Genomic DNA, 21,857 nt, shown 5'->3' with positions numbered 1-21,857 from the left:
CTCTCCCTGTTCGGGTGGCGCTCGGCAGTCGGCGTCGCCGGTCTACTAGTATTCCTTGATTAGATGTTTCTGAACACTTTTAAATTAATCCTGATAATGCCATGATTAAGACAAATCATGAATGAATCATAAATAATGGCATTCAACTAAATAAGCATTTCTTTGGGGGGGGGGGGTTTGATCTTTATGCCCCATATCATTATTCACGATTAATTCATGATTAGCAATAATCATGGTAGCATCAACATGAAACATATTGGCACAAGACATTATTCACCATTCAGTTCCAAAACATAATCAGAAACACAACCAAAACTAACCACAAAAGCACCCAACAATTTATTACATTTAAAAAACTTTTTACTCCTTTTTCTCACCAATTTCATGATATCCAATTGTTAGTTACAGTCTTGTCCCATCACTGCAACTCATGTACAGAGTCATGCATCCTCCGAAACACAACTCTGCCAAGCTGCACTGCTTCTTGACACACTGCTCGCTTAACCTGGAAGCCAGCCGTACCAATGTATCGGAGGAAATAACGTACAACTGGCGACTGTGTCAGCATGCATACGCCCGGCCCGCCACAGAAGTCGCTAGAGCACAATGGGACAAGGACATCCCGGCCGGCCAAACCCGGTCGCAGCCGGCTGCCACACAGCCCGGGATCAAACCCGGGTCTGTAGTGACACCTCAAGCACTGTGATGCAATGCCTTTCGGGAGGCCAGCACCCAACACATTTGAAAAGTCACAAGCTTGATGTAGTCATTGTGTGCAAGGAAAATGGTACCAAATGCTAAACGTTTGACTTAAGTCCAAATACTTATGATTTCTTCAAATGGAGGGACGAGAAACATAAAGTGCTTTCATTTCCAAATGGCAAAACAGGTCATGTATGTATGAAAATACCCTCAAATAAAAGCTGGCATGCTGTACTTATCACTGAGTATACAAAACATTTTTGACATAAACTGACCAGGCGAATCCAAGTGAAAGCTATGATCCCTTATTATTATCACTAGTTAAATCCACTTCAATCAGTGTAGATGAAGGGGAGGAGTCAGGTTAAAGAAGGATTTTTAAGTCTTGAGATAATTGAGACATGGATTATGTATGTGTGCCATTCAGAGGGTGAATGGGCAAGGCAAAAATGTTAGCGCCTTTGAATGGGGTACATTAGTAGGTGCCAGGCGCACCAGTTTGTGTCAAGAACTGTGGACTGGCCACCCCACATAGCCTGGTTCCTCTCTAGGTTTCTTCCTAGGTATTGGCCTTTCTAGGGAGTTTTTCCTAGCCACCGTGCTTCTACACCTGCATTGCTTGCTGTTTGGGGTTTTAGGCTGGGTTTCTGTACAGCACTTTGAGATATCAGCTGATGTACGAAGGGCTATATAAATAAATTTGATTTGATTTGATTTGAAGAACTGCAACGCTTCTGTGTTTTTCACGCTCAACAGTTTCTCGTGTGTATCAAGAATGGTCCACCACCCAAAGGATGTCCAGCCAACTTGACAAAACTGTGGGAAGCATTGGAGTCAACATGGGCCAGCATCCCTGTGGAATGCTTCCGACACCTTGTAGAGTCCATGCCCCAACGAATTGAGGCTGTTCTAAGGGCAAGGGGACACACAACACACCCATATGTTTTATTTTGTGTTAAATTAAATTGTAATAGAGAGAAAAGTAATACGGTACCTTAGAAATATAGTAGAATGCTGTATCATGTCAAAATATGAAAAATACATTTTATAGAGTAAACAACATGATCATTTTAGAAAGTTTCTTACATTAGGATGGTGCAATACATTTCTGACTATACACACTGTAATGTTTGGTCTACGTATTTTTCAGTGTCTTTCTTGTACAGTAAGGACCAGTCACTGCATTAACAAACCATATAGAAGAAGTGTATAAGAAAATGAGTCAGAAACCGAAACCAAATACCAATATATGAATCTAAAACACTTATCCATGTGTACATATCCAGGATTTGTCTTGAAAATTTTAAGGACATTTATATTGATGCTCTAGAAAGTCTGATGGTTGTTTTCAGACCTAAACAGTGATCTAACATTGAGAAGAATCGTAGATCCAGCTATATGCCTCAATCCCCAACCAGTGGGAAAGGTAGGCACCATCTGTAATGATACAATCCAATACACTATATACTGTAATTATAGCTGGATATACACTACAGATAGCAAGACTCTACATATGTTGACTCATCTGAACATTAGACCACTTTGTAAAACTGCCAAACTTTGTATTTAACTAAAATCAACATTTGCTGATTCCTGAGCCCTTCCCTCTTGGTCTATCCACAGGTCTGAGATCAGATGAGTAGACAAGGTCGTTTCTTCACCTTGGTGGGCTGGGGGCACAGCACCGCTCGGATGGCCTCGTCAAAGACCGTCTTCAGCCCCCGCTGGGTCAGGGCAGAGCATTCCAGGTACTTCACCGAGTCTACCCAGAAAACACACAAAAGATGTATGAGGGACATGAAGAGGATAGACTGTTTATCTGGCATAATGCACAGCTGGCAGGCGATGACTTGGGCGACATGAAATCTCAACAACTATGCAGTATAAGGACTAAGAGCATAATACAAAGTGTTCCATGATACTGTACAGTTCTGTGAACGACAATCATTAAAATGACAGATAATCAATCAATCGCTGATTCAGTCATATCCAATCACAAACCCAGAGTGACCACTGTATATGTGACCACTGTATACCAATCACGGTAGATCTCTGATGCACGATCACTAATTACGGATCTCAGAGACCTACATACCTATCTCTTTGGCTAGTGCTAAGCCTTGTGGGTAGGTGATGGGCGCTAGCTTCTTCTCCTTCAGCTTCTCAATGGTTTCCTTCTCGTCCCTCAGATCCAGCTTGGTGCCCACGAGGATGATGGGTGTGGAGGGGCAGTGGTGTCGTACCTCAGGGTACCACTAGTGGGAGCAAACACACACACCACAGAGTAGGTCAACATGGCCGCAGCAAAAGATACTGAATTACTTTTCACTTCCTTTTCTGTGATACAGCTCATTGTTAATTCTACCAAAGATGATCTATATTCTGACAAGATACTGGACTGACCGCTTTAATAATGAGAATAAATGTCCGCAAAGCGGACTGTAGACAGAAGGAGACGGGGTCAGACGGGAACATTCTAACCAATGAGAGGGCACATACACATAAAATAAAATATATTTTCTCAAAGTTGCAGGAATGCCACGTGTGTCCACTTATTTCAGAACATTCGTAACAACCTAAACATTACAAAATGTCTCTTCGATCAATTAAGGCTCCCGTAACAAATTAGAATGACATTTTTTAGTTGACGAAATTCGACACTCATTATAAAAATCCCTACTTGTGGCCAGATTTTGTGGACAGATTTAGGGGCAGAGTCAAGCCTCTCGCTTCGTCTCTTACCCTCTGGTTCTACTACTGTATTATGGAGTAGCCAGTTAATGCAGAGGTTGATTCCTGGTATAGCTCCTCACACATAAAATCTAGGATACTCTGTCTATTACTATTATTATTATTACTACTATCATTACCGTAATTATTACACACTATTACACACTATTCAAATAAAATGGCTACTCTCTTGTTTCTATCAGTCACTCAATGAAAAAGGAAGTTCCTTCTTCCGCATTGAGTGACTGATAGAAACAAGAGAGCAGTGTACGCTTTTGCAGAATAGGAAATGAATGCTTATGAATGACGTTAGTGAGTCACCTTCGCTTATTTTAGTGTGCCTCTGTTCATTTGGAGGCCTTTCATCAGCTTCTCTGCTTAACACCTGGTTAACAGCTCTACGTATGTTCATACGTCAGTAATTATTGGCGTCTCTAATACATAGGATCCATCCTGCAAGCCATCATTAGCTGTTACAGCAGAGTGGAGGGAATGTCAAGGTTGAAAATGTTTCCTTTTTATAGAGCATGAATGTATAGTAATGAGAACAGTGACAGTGACGCACGCACATACTGTATGCACACACACACACACACACACATTTCAGGTATTTCACCGAGTCTACCGAGAAAACACACACACACTACATTCTGTGAAAAATGCATCAAGAATTCTCGGTACTATTGCATTCTCGGTACCATTGTCATTGGTACCAAGGTTTTTCTGCCTCTCGTGTCTGTCTCTCTTTCATTGCAGGGTAGCCATTATTTAGTCATCGTCTATGGGGACAAACGCCCACTCCTCTGCACTCTTTGGCCTTCCTGCCATCAAACCTTGAATGCCACACAAAGGACTGGGGTAGATCTCACAGAGTCTTAGCTCCTTAGGAGGACTCATTGGAGAAGAGCAGCTTTACAATAAAAGGCTTTTACTATTCAGGAACTAAGGGGTTACCTCTGCCCTGACCCTACAGACTCTGTGGAAGAGAGATGAAAGGATGCTTCTCTATATACCAGGACAGGTAAGAGATGTCACTTTAACAAATAAAACTTCCCAGCTTCCTACTAAGAAAGGCGATGGTGCCATGAGTTAAATCATCCCTAACTTCCATCGAGGCTGACTGGATTAAATGGAAACACATTCATTTAGTGGTGTAGCAATTCTGTGTTTTCAAAAATGGCACCTTTAGTTTAGTAGTATCTTTCTGAAACTGAGTGAGGGAATTAGGTTCTGCTAGGTTAAGATATGAGTTGGCCAATACAGTGTTATGATAATGGAAGACATAAACCACAACACTTGTCTTGAGAAGCTTGGAGAGAAATTCAAGCTCCAACCATTTACCCAGCGATGGCTAATTGATTCTTGATCTCCTGCTGATCCAAAACGGTGATAGCAGTAGGAGGTGGACCGTAGCAATAATCCGAGATAACACGGGTCAATTGAATCTCCTTTTGACAGGCAAATACCAGAGTGACATGGGTGGGTTAGTGTGAGCAACATGCTACATGGCTGTGACTCTGGCTGTGACTCTTCCCCCACACAGTCTGTAGCCTACCTTCCATGTTAAATAGATCCTAATGTCACCTGAAAGCCTGGTAATCTACTAAGGCTCCATTTGCATACATGGTCAATGTTACCATGGAGACTCATTGGGAACATGCCATGAAAAAACAGACTGAGAAAGATGGAGAGAGGAGGAAAAACAACTAAAGAGGTTTGTTCTTGAAATGTGGAAAAGTGGCAAACATTTGCATAAGGGCTGGAGAAGCGAGATTGCTATTGTTTGAAGCTAATCATAAATTAAAGGGCTGAGTAAAGTCATTTGGGAAAGCGGTGCGATTCGAAACGGCACAAATTGGAATGGATTAACACTGGTCTTTTCAATAATTGCCAATAGCAAGAACACTTTTCTTTCCCCTCCTTCTTAGTTTGAGCACTTGAAATCTATGTAGTAGAATAAATGACACATTAATACCTTCCAGCGACCTACCAGACCTGCCTTCAGACCACTCTGGACCATATTAGGGTTGTTTTGACAATGTCATATTAAGTAAAGTAGATTTATCAAACTTCATTGTATTTTGGCCTCCACTACTCTTGATATAATGCTGTCCTCTCCAACACTGACAGTTCCCAAACTAATCAGCTCAATTCAAATGGTTGACAGTGAAGTCAGACACTTAGCTGTCATTTTTAAAATTGTATTTATTTTATTTAACCTTTATTTAACTAGGAAAGTCAGTTAAGAACAAATTCGTATTTACAATGACGGCCTACCAAAAGGCAAAAGGCCTCCTGCGGGGACGGGGGCCTGGGATTAAAAATTTAAATAAATACAATATAAATATAGGACAAAACACACATCACAACATTAGAGGCAACACAACACTACATAAAGAGAGACTTAAGACAACAACATAGCAACATAGCAACATAGCAAGGCAGCAACACATGACAACACAGCATAACAGCAACACAACATAACAACAACATGGTAGCAACACAAAATGGTAGCAGCACAAAACATGGTACACACATTATTGGGCACAAACAACAGCACAAAGGGCAAGAAGGTAGAGACAACAATACATCACACAAAGCAGCCACAACTGGCAGTAAGCGTGTCCATGATTGAGTCTTTGAATGAAGAGATTGAGATTAAACTGTCCAGTTTGAGTGTTTGTTGCAGCTCGTTCCAGTCGCTAGCTGTAGCAAACTAAAAATAGGAGCGATCCAGGGATGTGTGTGCTTTGGTTACCTTTAACAGAATGTGAATGGCAGAACGGGTGCTGTATGTGGAGGATGATGGTTGTAGTAGGTATCTCAGATAGGGGGGAGTGAGGCCTAAGAGGGTTTTATAAATAAGCATCAACCAATGGGTATTGAGACGGGTATACAGAGATGACCAGTTTACAGAGGAGTATAGAGTGCAGTGATGTGTCCTATAAGAAGCATTGGTGGCAAATCTGATGGCCGAATGGTAAAGAACACCTAGCCGCTCGAGAGCACCCTTACCTGCCAATCAATAAATTATGTTTCTGTAATCTAGCAACAAGGCTAATCTGAAAACAAGACTCCCTAAATTCTATCAGCATATCGATTGTGCTACCAGGGCTGGTAAAACCCTGGATCATTGTTATTCTAACTTCCGCGACGCATATAAGGCCCTACCCCGCCCTCCTTTCGGAAAATCTGACCACGACTACATTTTGTTGCTTCCAGCCTACAGACTGAAACTAAAACAGGAAGCACCTGCGCTCAGATCTGTTGAACGCTGGTCCGACCAATCTGATTCCACGCTTCAAGACTGCTTCGATCGCGTGGATTGGGATATGTTCCGCATTGCATCCAACAACAACATTGACGAATACACTGATTCGGTGAGCGAGTTCATTAGAAAGTGCATTGGCTATTGTTATTCCCTCCGCAAAGCAATCACACAAGCTAAGTGTCAGTATAGAGACAAAGTAGAGTCGCAATTCAACGGCTCAGACACAAGAGGTATGTGGCAGGGTCTACAGTCAATCACGGATTACAAAAAGAAAACCAGCCCCGTCGCAGACCAGGATGTCTTGCTCCCAGACAGACTAAATAACTTTTTTGCTCACTATGAGGACAAGACAGTGCCACTGACACGGCCCGCTACCAAAACCTGCGGGCTCTCCTTCACTGCAGCCGGCGTGAGTAAAACGTGTTAACCCTCGCAAGGCTGCAGGCCCAGACGGCATCCCCAGCTGCGTCCTCAGAGCATGCGCAGACCAGCTGGCTGGTGTGTTTACAGACATATTCAATCAATCCTTATCCCAGTCTGCTGTTCCAACATGCTTCAAGAGGGCCACCATTGTTCCCGTTCCCAAGAAAGCTAAGGTAACTGAGCTAAACGACTACCGCCCCGTAGCACTCACTTCCGTCATCATGAAGTGCTTTGAGAGACTAGTCAAGGACCATATCACCTCCACACTACCTGACACCCTAGACCCACTCCAATATGCTTACCGCCCCAATAGGTCCACAGACAACGCAATCGCAACCACACTGCACACTGCCCTAACCCATCTGGACAAGAGGAATACCTATGTGAGAATGTTGTTCATCGACTACAGCTCAGCATTTAACACCATAGTACCCTCCAAACTCGTCATCAAGCTCGAGACCTTGGGTCTCGACCCCGCCCTGTGCAACTGGGTACTGGACTTCCTGACGGGCCGCCCCCAGGTGGTGAGGGTAGGTAACAATATCTCCACCCCACTGATCCTCAACACTGGGGCCCCAAAACAAGGGTGCGTTCTGAGCCCTCTCCTGTACTCTCTGTTCACCCACGACTGTGTGGCCATGCACGCCTCCAACTCAATCATCTAGTTTGCGGACGACACTACAGTGGTAGGCTTGATTACCAACAACGACGAGACGGCCTACAGGGAGGAGGTGAGGGCCCTCGGTGTGTGGTGTCAGGAAAATAACAAAACAAAAGGAGATAATTGTGGACTTCAGGAAACAGCAGAGGGAGCACCCCCCTATCCACATCGACGGGACTGTGTCAATCAACGCCAATCAACACCTACATTATGAGAACAAAGTCCTCTGCTATCCCAGCATTAGGTACAGAGGAAAACACCGGCGGCGGATCAAATATAATATGTGTGTATTGCATACTATATCTACCTATACACTGTAGCACAACAGCCATGAAGATCACACAGCATCCACTCACCTTGGCTCTGACGTTCTCAAACGATGCTGGGCTCACCAGAGAGAAACAGATGAGGAACACATCCTAGGGGACAAACATAGTGCCTGATCAATGGTAGTATTAAAGGTGTAGGGAGATGTTGATGTTGTAAACAGATTAAATCTAGTGATTTATATAGTGTATATGGTCATTGGTCAGTGAAGGTGTAGGGAGTAATACATGTGGTTGTACCGAAGGTTAGAAAGGTGTATCAGAGTAGTAGAAGACGTGGGGTCCGCAATGATTGACTCTTTTGATAAATATGAGCGATAATGACTATATAAAATGTAGTATGCAAATACTGAACTACATTGTGTGCTCCAAACAACGTGGGAATTATATTATTTTATGCTAATACAATTGCTCAAAGAGATTTAGTTTAACAAGTAATATGTTTTTCTCAAAAAAGTAGTCGTCAAATGTATTGACACCCCTAAAGATTCTTATAAATAAAGTAGTCAACAGCTTACATCCTGAATGAATCGGGAATAATGATGAATGAGAAAGTTACAGAGGGTCAAAGATCATACCCCCAAGACATTACCAATAACAGGGGAGGTTAGCATGTTTTGGGGCTATGATTGTTGATCCTCTGTAACTTTCTCATTCATCATTATTCACGATTCATTCAGGATTATTTATAATCATGGCAGCATCCTTTATTAATTTGACAGTATACAGTCATTACTGCTCATCTTTATCAAGGGTGTCAATAATTCCGGACCCCACTGTATATCATTTGTAATAGAGATTCTGTATGTGTGTTACCGTCTGAGGATAGGACAGAGGTCTGAGTCTGTCATAGTCCTCCTGTCCTGCTGTATCCCACAGTCCCAGGTTCACTGGCTTACTGTCCACCATCACATTGGCTGAGTAGTTATCAAACCTGCAAGACAAATGAGTCCATTACATCTAGAACATATCACAGTGAAAAACCTTACATAGAATAAACAGTATACAGTTTATTAGGTACACCACCCCGTTCACGAAAATGGATCGCTCCTACAGACAGTGAGGCACATGGTCGTGGCTTGCTATATAAAGCAGGCAGACAGACATCGAGACAACTTGAATCCATGGACCCATCCAGCCTGGTGTTAACGGTACTGGTGTGGGGAATGTTTTCCTGGCACACGTTAGGTCCCTTGACACCAATTGATCAACAATTGAACGCCATGCCCCAAATAATTCAGGCTGTTCTGAAGGTAAAGTGGGGTCCGACCCCGTACTTGATAGTGTACCTAATAAACGGGCCACTGAATGTATAAAAACTGCATAGCATAGGTGTTTGTGAAAGTAAAGTCAATATCTAACATACCAATCCCTAGAATTATTGTGAATATAATATTGTTTCCTATTTCTGGTTATTGGTTGCATTATGTATGATATTTGTCCATTCAGCCCACACATTTGTCACTGTACCAGCCATATCATGTCCACTGTGGTTGTCTGTGGTCCAGTACTTACACTGTGGGGATGTACTCTCCAGGGAAGGCGTTGGTTGTGTAGCTGATGAGCAGGCATGTCTTTCCCACAGCACTGAAACAGACTTTGGACAATCAGTTGTGTGCCAACACATACACACACATTTTCTTGCTGCAATAGCACATTGACACACTCTCGTGCGCACGAGCACACACACACACACACACACACACACACACACACACACACACACACACACACACACACACACACACACACACATACACACACACACACACATACACACACACACACACACACACTGAGAGAACCTATAGTCATTACAGGGTAGCTGCCAGCTGTCAGAGTAACTTCCTTCAAAATGTAACACTGCATTCAAAATGCCATAAACACATGTCAGAATGAAGCATTTGCATCAAATGGCAAACACTGCTTTCATAATAGTACATTTTTGGATATACCATGTCAACACTGTTGTTCTATCGTGTGACGTGAAAATATTTTGTGTGCAAGTAGTTGGAAAAAACTGTAAGTTAGAATTGCATTTTCACATGTGAAAAACATTCACATGAGAAAATCACATTTGCAGTTTCATATGTGGAAAAAAATCCACACGACAGTAAAAATACCATTTTTACTCCAATGTTTGTAAACAAAGTTGATGTAAACAAACACTGTATAAGCCTAAAAATATGGTTAAAACTATCATTTTGATAGCATGGATGGTCAGTCCTTGCATCCATAGTGTAGTCTATGGATTTGAAAGTGGTTGCGTTTCTCCAGCCCCATCCCTCAGCGTTTTACCGAAACTGTGGTGGGGAGGACACCTGTTAATTTTTCAATTAAGGATTGCTGCTTTAAACTCCTTAGTTTAGATTAGTAGTGTTACTACATGGTGCCATTCTCTAGTGAGTGAGTTACTTTTGTCCCATTACAGTTTTTTCCAACTACTTACACACAAAATCTTTTCATGTCACACGATTTTTGAAACCTCTCACTCAAAGTGCAAAACTACACACCAAATGTGAAAAACCATAAGCTATTTCTCAGCCTTTGACTCAGTTGTCAATTGCATAAAACACTTTTTTCAAAATACTACACACAATTCTCAACCTAAAACACAAAAATCTAACAGGAAGTGACTTGCTTTCCTTTTCCAAACACAACCAATCAAAATGCTACACTTATTCACCAGGTCACACACACACTCCTCACATGTGCAATCACTAATAGCTTAACTGATCACTAACCAATCACTGCTTTACTGTAGTATAGGCCTATAAATAGGTCAAAGGTCAGATTACCTGTTTTGAACAATGGATGCCAACAATGGACAGAGAGCAAGAGGAGTAGGAGGGAGAGGAAGAGGACGAGGGCAAAGAAGAGAAGGAAGGAGAGGCATCTCTAATGAGATTAGGGCAACATTTGTTGATCATGTGATCAACCACGGTTTGACAATGAGAGAGGCTGGACTGAGAGTCCAGCCCAATTTGAGTCGATTTACAGTTCGAACCTTCAGAAATGAGAACAGGTATGCAACTATCTAATGACTATTTTAGCATTACAGTAATGTACTGTAAAATACATATGACTTCATAGTATTGCATAAACATTTGTAGCTCTAAGCCATCCATTTACTGCACTGCATTGAATGAATGAGGTTGGTTATCATGCTGTACTACATTTTTTTGTACATTGTTTACAGTTCCTATGCTGAACACATACTGTATTTGAATTCTGTACAGAGTGGAAAGGCAAAGACATCATGGAGGACGAGGATGCTTGTTTACAGATGTACAAGAGACTGCAATTATAAATATGGTCTATGTGGGGACATAGAGGTTGCCTCTGTCCAAGGTTGGATATGCCATGCTAGGAGATTCTTCCCTCGATGTTTGGCAAGAGAAAACCTATCTTGTGATGTGGACGAAGTATCGTGGCCAGACTCAGGCCGGAGAAGAGATGAAGCGTAGCTTAGCACTGGTGACTGCCCCCCCCCACCCCCCACCCCCCACCCCCCCCCACCAATTCCTGTACTGCCCCCTTGGGACGCCACACACACAATTGTGTTCTTTACTGTATTCTAAAGAATATACTTTTGGTTTACATATGTTTATGGTTTTGTTGTATGCTACTGTATACAACAGTAATGTTTGGCCTAATAAATATTTTCTATTTGGTGTTTACAGTGTACTTGTTACCCCTCTCAGCCGATTACTTTCACTGTAGAACATTGTATTGAAATGTAGATATAAGCCTATGAAAGACCAAAGAGCTTTAGATTTAGAACAACAGTGTTTACATGGTATATCCAAAAATGTACTATTATGAAAGCAGTGTTTGCCATTTGATGCAAATGCTTCATTCTGACATGTGTTTATGGCATTTTTAATGCAGTGTTACATTTTGAAGGAGATGTGAGGCATTTTGCATTTTGTGTGTGCAGTTTTGGGAATTGTGTGTAGAGTTTTGAAAAAAAGGAGACAGTTTTGAAAACTTTTGAAAGCAGTTGGAAAAAACTGTAATATCAAGCAAAACTTCTGAAGTCAAGAGCAAAATTCTTAGTATTGCAAACAAAAATAATAATATTGAAAGCAAAACATAAATCCAAAAGTATTGATAGCAAAACAAAATAATGCAAGGGAAAAAATTGTCAAAGCGAGGGAAAATGAATTGTAAATGGATGCAATTAAATTAAACAATTCTACCTATTTTTGGTTGTTACCCTGGCCTTTGCTTTCTCTGCCTTTTTCCAGTGGTGGAAAAAGTACTCAAGTCAAAGTGAAAGTCACCCAGTAAAATACTACTTGAGTAAAAGTCTAAAAGTATTTGGTTTTAAATATACTTAAGTATCAAAAGTAAATATAGTTGCTAAAATATACATAAGCATCAAAAGTAAAAGAATGAATCACTTTAAAAAGTACTTATATTAAGCAAACCAGATAGCACAATTTTTTTCATATTTTTCATTTATGGATAGCCAGGGGTACACTCCAACACTCAGACATAATTTACAAACGAAGCATGTGTGTTTAGTGAGTCCACCAGATCAGAGGCAGTAGGGATGACCAGGGATGGTCTCTTGATAAGTGTGCGAATTGAACCGTTTTCTGTCCTGCTAAGCATTCAGAATGTAACAAGTACTTTTGGGTGTCAGGGAAAATGTATGGAGTAAAAAGTACATCATCTTCTTTAGGAATGTAGTGAAGTAAAAGTAAAAGTTGTCAAAAATATAAATGGTAAAGTAAAGTACAGATTCCAGTTGCAAGTTTCGGCTCATTCATTCCAGCATGATAGCACCCTGCATCCGATTGTTAGTTTGCTAAGCAGGGTCGGTCCTGGTCCGTCCATGGATGGGAGACCAGTGGTGAATTATTTTCTTTCTTTTTTTGTAAAGGTTAGCTGCCTTAATATGGTAATATGGTAAATTCTTTACATTTTTCTTGTTTGGAAAGCTTCCACCATATTTTCGCCAGAATACCATCATTAAATTCAGCTTGGTGTCTATCATGTTCCACTCCCACTCATGATAAAATGGTACAACAACAGCACGCCAACTCATTTTTTGGTTTTCCCTGTGCAAAGAAGATGCCAATATACTGTCCTTATTGCTTGCTACAGTATGATGAATGGCCATAGACATTCTAACTATGTACAATGTGCTGAATGAACAGCATGATGGGGCCTGGCTTCTTTCAAACTTGCCTACATTATGAGAAGCAGTAATCTGCTTTCTCTAGCTTCTTGTCAGTGTTCTAAAACACCTCTGACAGTCAGCAGCTAAAAACACAGTCAAGGTTTTTGCAGTAAAATTCCAATAAGAAGCACGCACCTGCATGTACGGACAGGAGGGAAGGAATGCTAGTCTGAGGAGTGCTCCCAGAGTTACATTTTTAGGGCAAGGTTAGAAAGTGACACCCCGGGCTATACGTAGGCAGGCTACCATCAGCTTCTTCTACAGATTGGCTCCACCTTGAACATCATTAGGTTAGCATTCAAGGTTGGCTAGAAGAAACCTGATAGATGCCATTGAAAAGAACTGGAGAAACATTCATAGTTTATACCCTTGTGGAAGACATGACTAGTAATAACTTACTGTATATTATATTAGGTGGCAAGAAGCAGTTCTGTCCACACTAACTGAAGTCAAGAGAGAGAGAGAAAGAGAGAGGTGACATGAGAGAGAGAGAGAGAGAGAGCGATGATATGAGAGTGAGATGCAGGATAGTGTGATAGTGTCTGTTTCCCTCTCTCAGTGGTGAGTTAGTGTGTCATTGAGCAGTCTCTATCTCTGCTACCCTCTGACTCACACACACATGCTGTTGACTGTGGTCTAAGTGTAGGGGCCCCGTGCTTCCTACTCTCCACCTGCTCCTCCTGCATGAGGCTCCCTCTCTTCTTACCCCCACACACAGATGGACAAAGGACAGGGGTGGATGGAAGCCCTAAATCCAATGATGGCATTGTGATAACTTACTACATGAACCTGATGGAACCATGTGAAATGCTATATACTATGGTGCATCTGAAAGGTATTCCTTTTAACTAGAGGTGAACCGATTATGATTTTTCAACGCCGATACCGATTATTGGAGGACCAAAAAAGCCGATACCGATTAAATCGGGTGATTTTTATTTTATTTATTTATGTATTTGTAATAATGACAATTACAACAATACTGAATGAACACTTATTTTAATATATATAGTACATCAATAAAATCAATTTAGCCTCAAGGTAATAATGAAACATGTTCAATTTGGTTTAAATAATGCAAAAACAAAGTGTTGGAGAAGAAAGTTAAAGTGCAATATGTGCTATGTAAGAAAGCTAACGTTTCAGTTCCTTGCTCAGAACATGAGAACATATGAAAGCTGGTGGTTCCTTTTAACATGAGTCTTCAATATTCCCAGGTAAGAAGTTTTAGGTTGTAGTTATTATAGGAATTATAGGACTATTTCCCTCTATAGCATTTGTATTTCATTAACCTTTGACTATTGGATGTTCTTATAGGCACTTTAGTATTGCCAGTGTAACAGTATAGCTTCCGTCCCTCTCCTCGCTCCTCCCTGGGCACGAACCAGCAACACAACGACAATTAGCGTGTGCTAACTAGCTAGCCATTTCACTTCGGTTACACGAGCCTCATCTTGGGAGTTGATAGGCTTGAAGTCATAAACAGCGCAATGCTTGACGCACAACGAAGAGCTGCTGGCAAAACGCACGAAAGTGCTGTTTGAATGAATTATACACGCCTGCTTCTGCCTACCACCGCTCAGTCAGATACTTAGATACTTGTATGCTCAGTCAGATTATATGCAACGCAGGACACGCTAGATAATATCTAGTAATATCATCAACCATGTGTAGTTAACTAGTGATTATGATTGAATGTTTTTTATAAGATAAGTTTAATGCTAGCTAGCAACTTACCTTGGCTTACTGCATTCGCGTAACAGGCAGTCTCCTTGTGGAGTGCAACGAGAGAGAGGCAGGTCTTTATTGCGTTGGACTAGTTAACTGTAAGGTTGCAAGATTGTATCCCCCGAGCTGACAAGGTGAAAATCTGTCGTTCTGCCCCTGAACAAGGCAGTTAACCCGCCATTCCTAGGCCGTCATTGAAAGTAAGAATGTGTTCTTATCTGACTTGCCTAGTTAAATAAAGGTATATAAAACTTCTTTTTTTTAATTAGGCGAAAAAATACTGATTTCCGATTGTTATGAAAACTTGAAATCGGCCCTAATTAATCGGCCATTCCGATTAATCGGTAGACCTCTACTTTTAACAGGGCAATTACTTTTAAACTCAAAGTTCTACAACGGAACAAAAGACTAAAAAGTGCCAATCATGCTACAGTAGTTAAAAGTTACAGCACATGAATGCTTTTCAATGATACTGAATCTGACTTCAAAGACCAACCTAATTACCACTGGCTGGGCAGAGTTCATTTTAAATGCTCTTTTAAATGCTTCAGTCAGAAGGCCTAAAACTAAAAACAACCGAGGAGGATATAGATGTCAAAATCCCACTTACACCTAAATGCCACACTCCAGAAGGAAGTTGTTGGCCTATTTGTGTCCTATTTTGTTTCTGTCACCTCTGCCTTGATGTAGCCTACAGGAATAAACATATCTATGTTCCCCACGTATACATCCTGTATGACTGCATTCAAACAAGTAAGCCGTCACAGTTTCAAAAGCTAGTCTCCTGATCTACAGGGGTTCTCCACATAGGGGGACCGGGGTGTCAGAGTTGGCAGGAGGCAGGGTGGTGACACTGAGTGACAGTCAGGATGATAGGGGCATAAACCTCTTATGAAGTGTACCTTTGTAAAGTATTTATATTTTTCTGTCATTCTCTCTCTCTCCATTTCTCTCTCTCTGTATCTCTCTCTCTCTCTCTCTATGTGAAAAGTTTGGACAACCACTCCCTCTCTCTTTCTCTTCTCTCCCTCTTTCTCTTCTCTCTCTCTCCAGTTAATGTCACCTCTACCAACTCTTACTGACACCGACCCATGGCCCGACCCATGGGCCCCCTCTCTTTCCATGTACTGTAACCAGCATCCTCACCCACTGAGCACTAACTGACACTGGACGTCCATGATCGTTGAAAAGTTGCTTCATTTTGTTAGTCCGACCTGGCCTTAATTTTAACATCCACAGACGTCTGAACCGGCCTTCATTTGGCCCAAACATAAAAGTTCGGACAGCACAGTACAGTACAGTACATTACAGTAGAGTACTGTCCAGTGAGGTAAAGAATAGTTCAGTACAGTACAGTACAGATTAGTTGAGTATAATTCAGTACAGTACAGTAAAGAATAGTTCAGTATAGTTCAGTACAGTACAGTAAAGAATAGTTCAGTATAGTTCAGTACAGTACAGTAAAGAATAGTTGAGTATAGGCCAGTACAGTACAGTAAATACTAGTATAGGTCACTACAGTACAGTAAATAATAGTATAGGTCACTACAGTACAGTAAATAATAGTTGAGTATAGGCCAGTACAGTACAGTACAGTAAATAATAGTATAGGTCACTACAGTACAGTAAATAATAGTATAGGTCACTACAGTACAGTAAATAATAGTATAGGTCACTACAGCACAGTAAATAATAGTATAGGTCACTACAGTACAGTAAATAATAGTATAGGTCACTACAGCACAGTAAATACTAGTATAGGTCACTACAGTACAGTAAATAATAGTATAGGTCACTACAGTACAGTAAATAATAGTATAGGTCACTACAGCACAGTAAATACTAGTATAGGTCACTACAGTACAGTAAATAATAGTATAGGTCACTACAGTACAGTAAATAATAGTATAGGTCACTACAGTACAGTAAATACTAGTATAGGTCACTACAGTACAGTAAATAATAGTATAGGTCACTACAGTACAGTAAATAATAGTTGAGTATAGGTCAGTACAGTAAATAATAGTATAGGTCACTACAGTACAGTAAATAATAGTATAGGTCACTACAGTACAGTAAATACTAGTATAGGTCACTACAGTACAGTAAATAATAGTATAGGTCACTACAGTACAGTAAATAATAGTTGAGTATAGGTCAGTACAGTAAATAATAGTATAGGTCACTACAGTACAGTAAATAATAGTTGACTATAGGTCAGTACAGTACAGTAAATAATAGTATAGGTCACTACAGTACAGTAAATAATAGTATAGGTCACTACAGTACAGTAAATCATAGTATAGGTCACTACAGTACAGTAAATAATAGTATAGGTCACTACAGTACAGTAAATAATAGTATAGGTCACTACAGCACAGTAAATACTAGTATAGGTCACTACAGTACAGTAAATAATAGTATAGGTCACTACAGTACAGTAAATAATAGTTGAGTATAGTTCACTACAGTACAGTAAATAATAGTTGAGTATAGGTCAGTACAGTACAGTAAATAATAGTTGAGTATAGGTCAGTACATTACAGTAAATAATAGTTGCGTATAGTTCAGTACAGTACAGTGCAGTAAATAATAGTTGTGTATAGTTCAGTACAGTACAGTACAGTAAATCATAGTTGAGTATAGGTCAGTACAGTACAGTGCAGTAAATAATAGTTGAGTATAGTTCAGTACAGTACAGTAAATAATAGTTGAGTATAGGTCAGTACAGTACAGTGCAGTAAATAATAGTTGAGTATAGGTCAGTACAGTACAGTGCAGTAAATAATAGTTGAGTATAGGTCAGTACAGTGCAGTAAATAATAGTTGAGTATAGTTCACTACAGTACAGTAAATAATAGTTGAGTATAGGTCAGTACATTACAGTAAATAATAGTTGCGTATAGTTCAGTACAGTACAGTGCAGTAAATAATAGTTGCGTATAGTTCAGTACAGTACAGTGCAGTAAATAATAGTTGAGTATAGTTCAGTACATTACAGTAAATAATAGTTGAGTATAGGTCAGTACAGTACAGTATATAATAGTTGAGTATAGGTCAGTACAGTACAGTAAATAATAGTTGAGTATAGGTCAGTACAGTACAGTGCAGTAAATAATAGTTGCGTATAGTTCAGTACAGTACAGTAAATAATAGTTGCGTATAGTTCAGTACAGTACAGTAAATAATAGTTGCGTATAGTTCAGTACAGTACAGTAAATAATAGTTGCGTACAGTACAGTGTAGTAGAATAGAGTGGAGTAGAGTTCAGTACAATACACAATAGAACACACTAGAGTTGAATACACTATAATGTACTATACTGTACTATACTCTACTACACTGTAATATACTCTATGATACTGTACTGTACTGTACTGTACTGTACTGAACTCTACTGTGTAGAGCTGGGAATTGCCAGGGACCTCACGATATGATATTATCACGATACTTAGGTGCCGATACATTATGTATTGCAATTTTCATGATCCTCACAATTCTATATGTATTGCAATTCAATACTGTGATTTTATTGCGATTTCATGGTCAAAACATATTGCTCACCATATGTCTGCTGCAGAAGGACATGAGAGAGCCATGAGAAAACAAGTTTTTTTTTAATCATTCATGGAAATAAAAGTGCTGAAAACAAATTGGCTCCCTATTTTCTTTAAAACACTGGAGTTTTATTGCAGGTACAGCCAACTAGCCCCAAAATAATATTGCGATATTGTCAAATGAGTACAGTCAAAAATAATATCCCATATCCCCCCCCCCCCCTCCCCCCATCACAACTACTGTTCTGTACTTTAATTTCCAAACTTGTGAAACTTAGAATTCTATAATTGGTTCAGATTTGGTCCCGTGTTTGGTGGCGGAGCTCATAAACAAAATAGCCAGTGTGTAGAATGATACCCAAATATGCATATTTTTACTTGTGTACCTATTTATTTCTACTTTGCACATTCTTCCACTGCAAATCTACCATTCCAGTGTTTTACTTGCTATATTGTATTTACTTTGCCACCATGGCCTTTTTTGCCTTTACCTCCCTTATCTCACCTCATTTGCTCACATTGTATATAGACTTGTTTCCACTATATTATTGACTGTATGTTTTGTTTATTCCATGTGTAACTCTGTGTTGTTGTATGTGTCGAACTGCTATGCTTTATCTTGGCCAGGTCGCAATTGTAAATGAGAACTTATTCTCAACTTGCCTACCTGGTTAAATAAAGGTGTTCTCAACTTGCCTACCTGGTTAAATAAAGGTGTTCTCAACTTGCCTACCTGGTTAAATAAAGGTGAAATAAAAAATACAAATAAAAAGAGAATGACATTCATATCCATAATTATGCATTTCTGTGTAGTACAGATCAGGGACCCATGATGAAATACCATTCTGCTACTTGGTGTAAATCCACTTCACTTACTATTCTAAAGCTTCCTGTTGAAACTTCCTGTCGAATACAGGCCATTTGCTGTATACATGTAACTGCACTTTGTCGAAATACAAAGAACAAGCAAAAATGTGTCTTTGGTCTTTGCATCGACCGTGTATGAGAATGGTGTTGTGGGTGTTAAAGGTGACTGTGTTACAGGTGGCAGCTGTGCTTTGGTTCCTTTATTAACCATGAGACTGTGCAGACAGAGTGCACCACAGACTAAAGAGGAACTTCAAAACTAAAACTGGAGGATAAAAGCAGCATAACAGAACTTCTCTTTTACAAAAGGAGAAGAGGTTTAACGAACGGAGAACGGGAAAAGGCTGCATTGACCTCACTGACTGCTGTCTGTCTGTGTCTTTGTAAATGTTCTCTTTAATTGAGGCCCTCATTATCACCAACTCCATCTCCTCTCTCCTACAGACATTACACCCACGGATCCCAATCTCCAGCTAGCATCTCAGCATCCATTTTGTCTTATTCAACTTGTTACCAATCTTGCATACACTCCAAAAGGGTTCTTTGGCTGTCCCAATAGGAGAACCCTTTTGGGTTCCACGTAGAACCCTCTGTGGAAAGGGTTTTTACATGGAACCCAAAAGGGTTCTATCAGTAACCAAAAGGGTTATTCAAAGGGTTCTCCTATGGGGACAGCCATATAACCGTTTTAGGTTCTAGATAGCACCTTTTTTTCTAAGCTTGTAGGCACTTCCTTCCTGTCTACTGAATTCAGTGTGTATTGCTACACTGTCTCTTCCTTATTGATTTAAGGGCTGTTGAACAATGTCATTGTCAAGTCAACATACATTCCTCATCCTGATGTTAAAACTGCACATGCAAATTAGGAATTTAAAGTGTTAAATGTGTGGCCTGTTTTACAGTTAGAGGTTTGCTCTACTGGGAAGTTCCTGCCTTGAGGGCATCATTATGTTGTTGTATTGACTCTGTGATAAAGACCTATTGAGTTTCTGGATATCAAGGTTAATACTGTACACAAAAGGACTGTTACTTGAAAGTATTATTTCTTTGTCTAGCTAATACAGAGTAGAACAAGGTTAGATTGTACTGTGGCACCTTTTACAACCTTACCCCCCTCATGTATATCAAGCTGACAGAACACAGCTATCAGGAAAGTATGAACAGTGCAAACTATATACAATAACCTCGTCGTTAAGAGTATGACAACCAAATGTAAATAAAAAGTACATACATTCCAATTACTGCAGCTCCCACGTGCAATATGAAACGAATTAATTCAATTATTTCATAAAAAGCAGAAGTTGTCTCTTAACACAAGAATGTGTAGTACAATACACAGAGAAAAATTAATCTCCCAATTAATAGACAATTGAAAGAAGGCTAAATAGAGTTTTTCTAAATGTCCACTTTTTAACACACCTAAATCCAAGTACCCTACCAGTTGTTGAACTGCGCGCATACATAACTTAAAGAACTTACCCATCTCCAACCACTACACACTTGATGGCTTGCATTTTCCAGGGGCTGATTTAACAACTTGTGAGTTTACACTTAGTAGGCAAGACAACGATGTAGAATCAGGTACAGTGCAGGAAATACGTTTGCCTATCTTATCTTGCCCAACGCCTCGATTCTCGCGTTTACTGATGCGCAGCGCAGTTGAAAGCGGTTGGCCTATGTGAAACTGTGATATTAATGTCCTTCAAATTTGATTAACAAAATACTCAGTGAAGCTTTCAGAAGCTGACATTATGACTCACACTGACATTTAAGCATATCTAGGCTATGACTTTATTGTCCCAGCGCGAACACACTTTTTTTTCACCTAGACTATGACAGTGTTATGCACTTCCGTTTTATTTTCACTAGATGGTGCCCTATATCAGGAAACTGGGAGCAGCGTTTGACAAGTACTCTATATGCACACTAGTTATATAAACGGGGCTGACAACTAGCCTTTACTCACAGAAGTTCTATGTTTTATTGTTGCAGAAATCTGCAAATGAACATAAAAAATCTGAAAATGCTTATTTTATACCTAGCTAAGAAGTAGTCAGGGAATTATATAATTTCAAAAAGTAGTGGATTTATAAAAATCACGTTTGATGCCTAGGGGTGCGTTCGTAAAATGTGCTCTTGCTATCTATTCCGATATCAGATCACTCTCGTCTGAGTGTGCAGTAGTGCAGAGTAATTGATGAATTTACGAACATGCAACACCCCTTGAATATGACCGGTGTCGGTAAACGTCGGGAAAAAAACGTTATTAAATTGTTGCCATCAGCAAAGTTACAGTCACGAACGCTCTAGAAAACATGAAAACAGCCTAATCAGCTTTGCTAGGGTGAGTAAAATGGTCAGATTGAGGCGTTCTCTCGTTCATGTCTGGAAGTAGCTAGGA

At 40.1% G+C, this 21,857-nt stretch overlaps 1 protein-coding gene across 1 annotated transcript; it reads right to left on the bottom strand.

The window, feature by feature from the left end:
- Nucleotides 1-1,625: 1,625 nt before the first annotated feature.
- LOC109893569 (ras-related C3 botulinum toxin substrate 2) lies at nt 1,626-21,323 on the bottom strand. Its single transcript, XM_020486832.2, has 6 exons — nt 20,936-21,323; nt 9,629-9,700; nt 8,930-9,047; nt 8,144-8,206; nt 2,798-2,957; nt 1,626-2,464 (listed from the first exon to the last, which is right to left on the bottom strand). Exons 1-6 carry the CDS (start codon nt 20,968-20,970, stop codon nt 2,334-2,336), a joined length of 579 nt encoding a protein of 192 aa, XP_020342421.2. The 5' UTR covers nt 20,971-21,323; the 3' UTR covers nt 1,626-2,333.
- Between the last annotated feature and the right edge of the window lie 534 nt (nt 21,324-21,857).

This window comes from Oncorhynchus kisutch, linkage group LG6 (assembly GCF_002021735.2).
Source record: "Oncorhynchus kisutch isolate 150728-3 linkage group LG6, Okis_V2, whole genome shotgun sequence".
Classification (NCBI taxonomy): domain Eukaryota; kingdom Metazoa; phylum Chordata; class Actinopteri; order Salmoniformes; family Salmonidae; genus Oncorhynchus; species Oncorhynchus kisutch.
The sequence above is the reverse complement of the archived record's forward strand: the minus strand, read 5'-3'. Positions and strand labels throughout refer to the sequence as shown.

What these genes read in the sequence shown, in the direction of transcription:
- LOC109893569 (XM_020486832.2), bottom strand. Translation starts at nt 20,970, where the DNA reads ATGCAAGCCATCAAGTGTGTAGTGGTTGGAGATGG. An exon ending in TTGAGAACGTCAGAGCCAAG is followed by an intron (nt 2,958 to 8,143) that starts GTGAGTGGATGC and finishes TGCTCCCACTAG; the next exon opens with TGGTACCCTGAGGTACGACA. An exon ending in AGCACTAGCCAAAGAGATAG is followed by an intron (nt 2,465 to 2,797) that starts GTATGTAGGTCT and finishes TTTTCTGGGTAG; the next exon opens with ACTCGGTGAAGTACCTGGAA.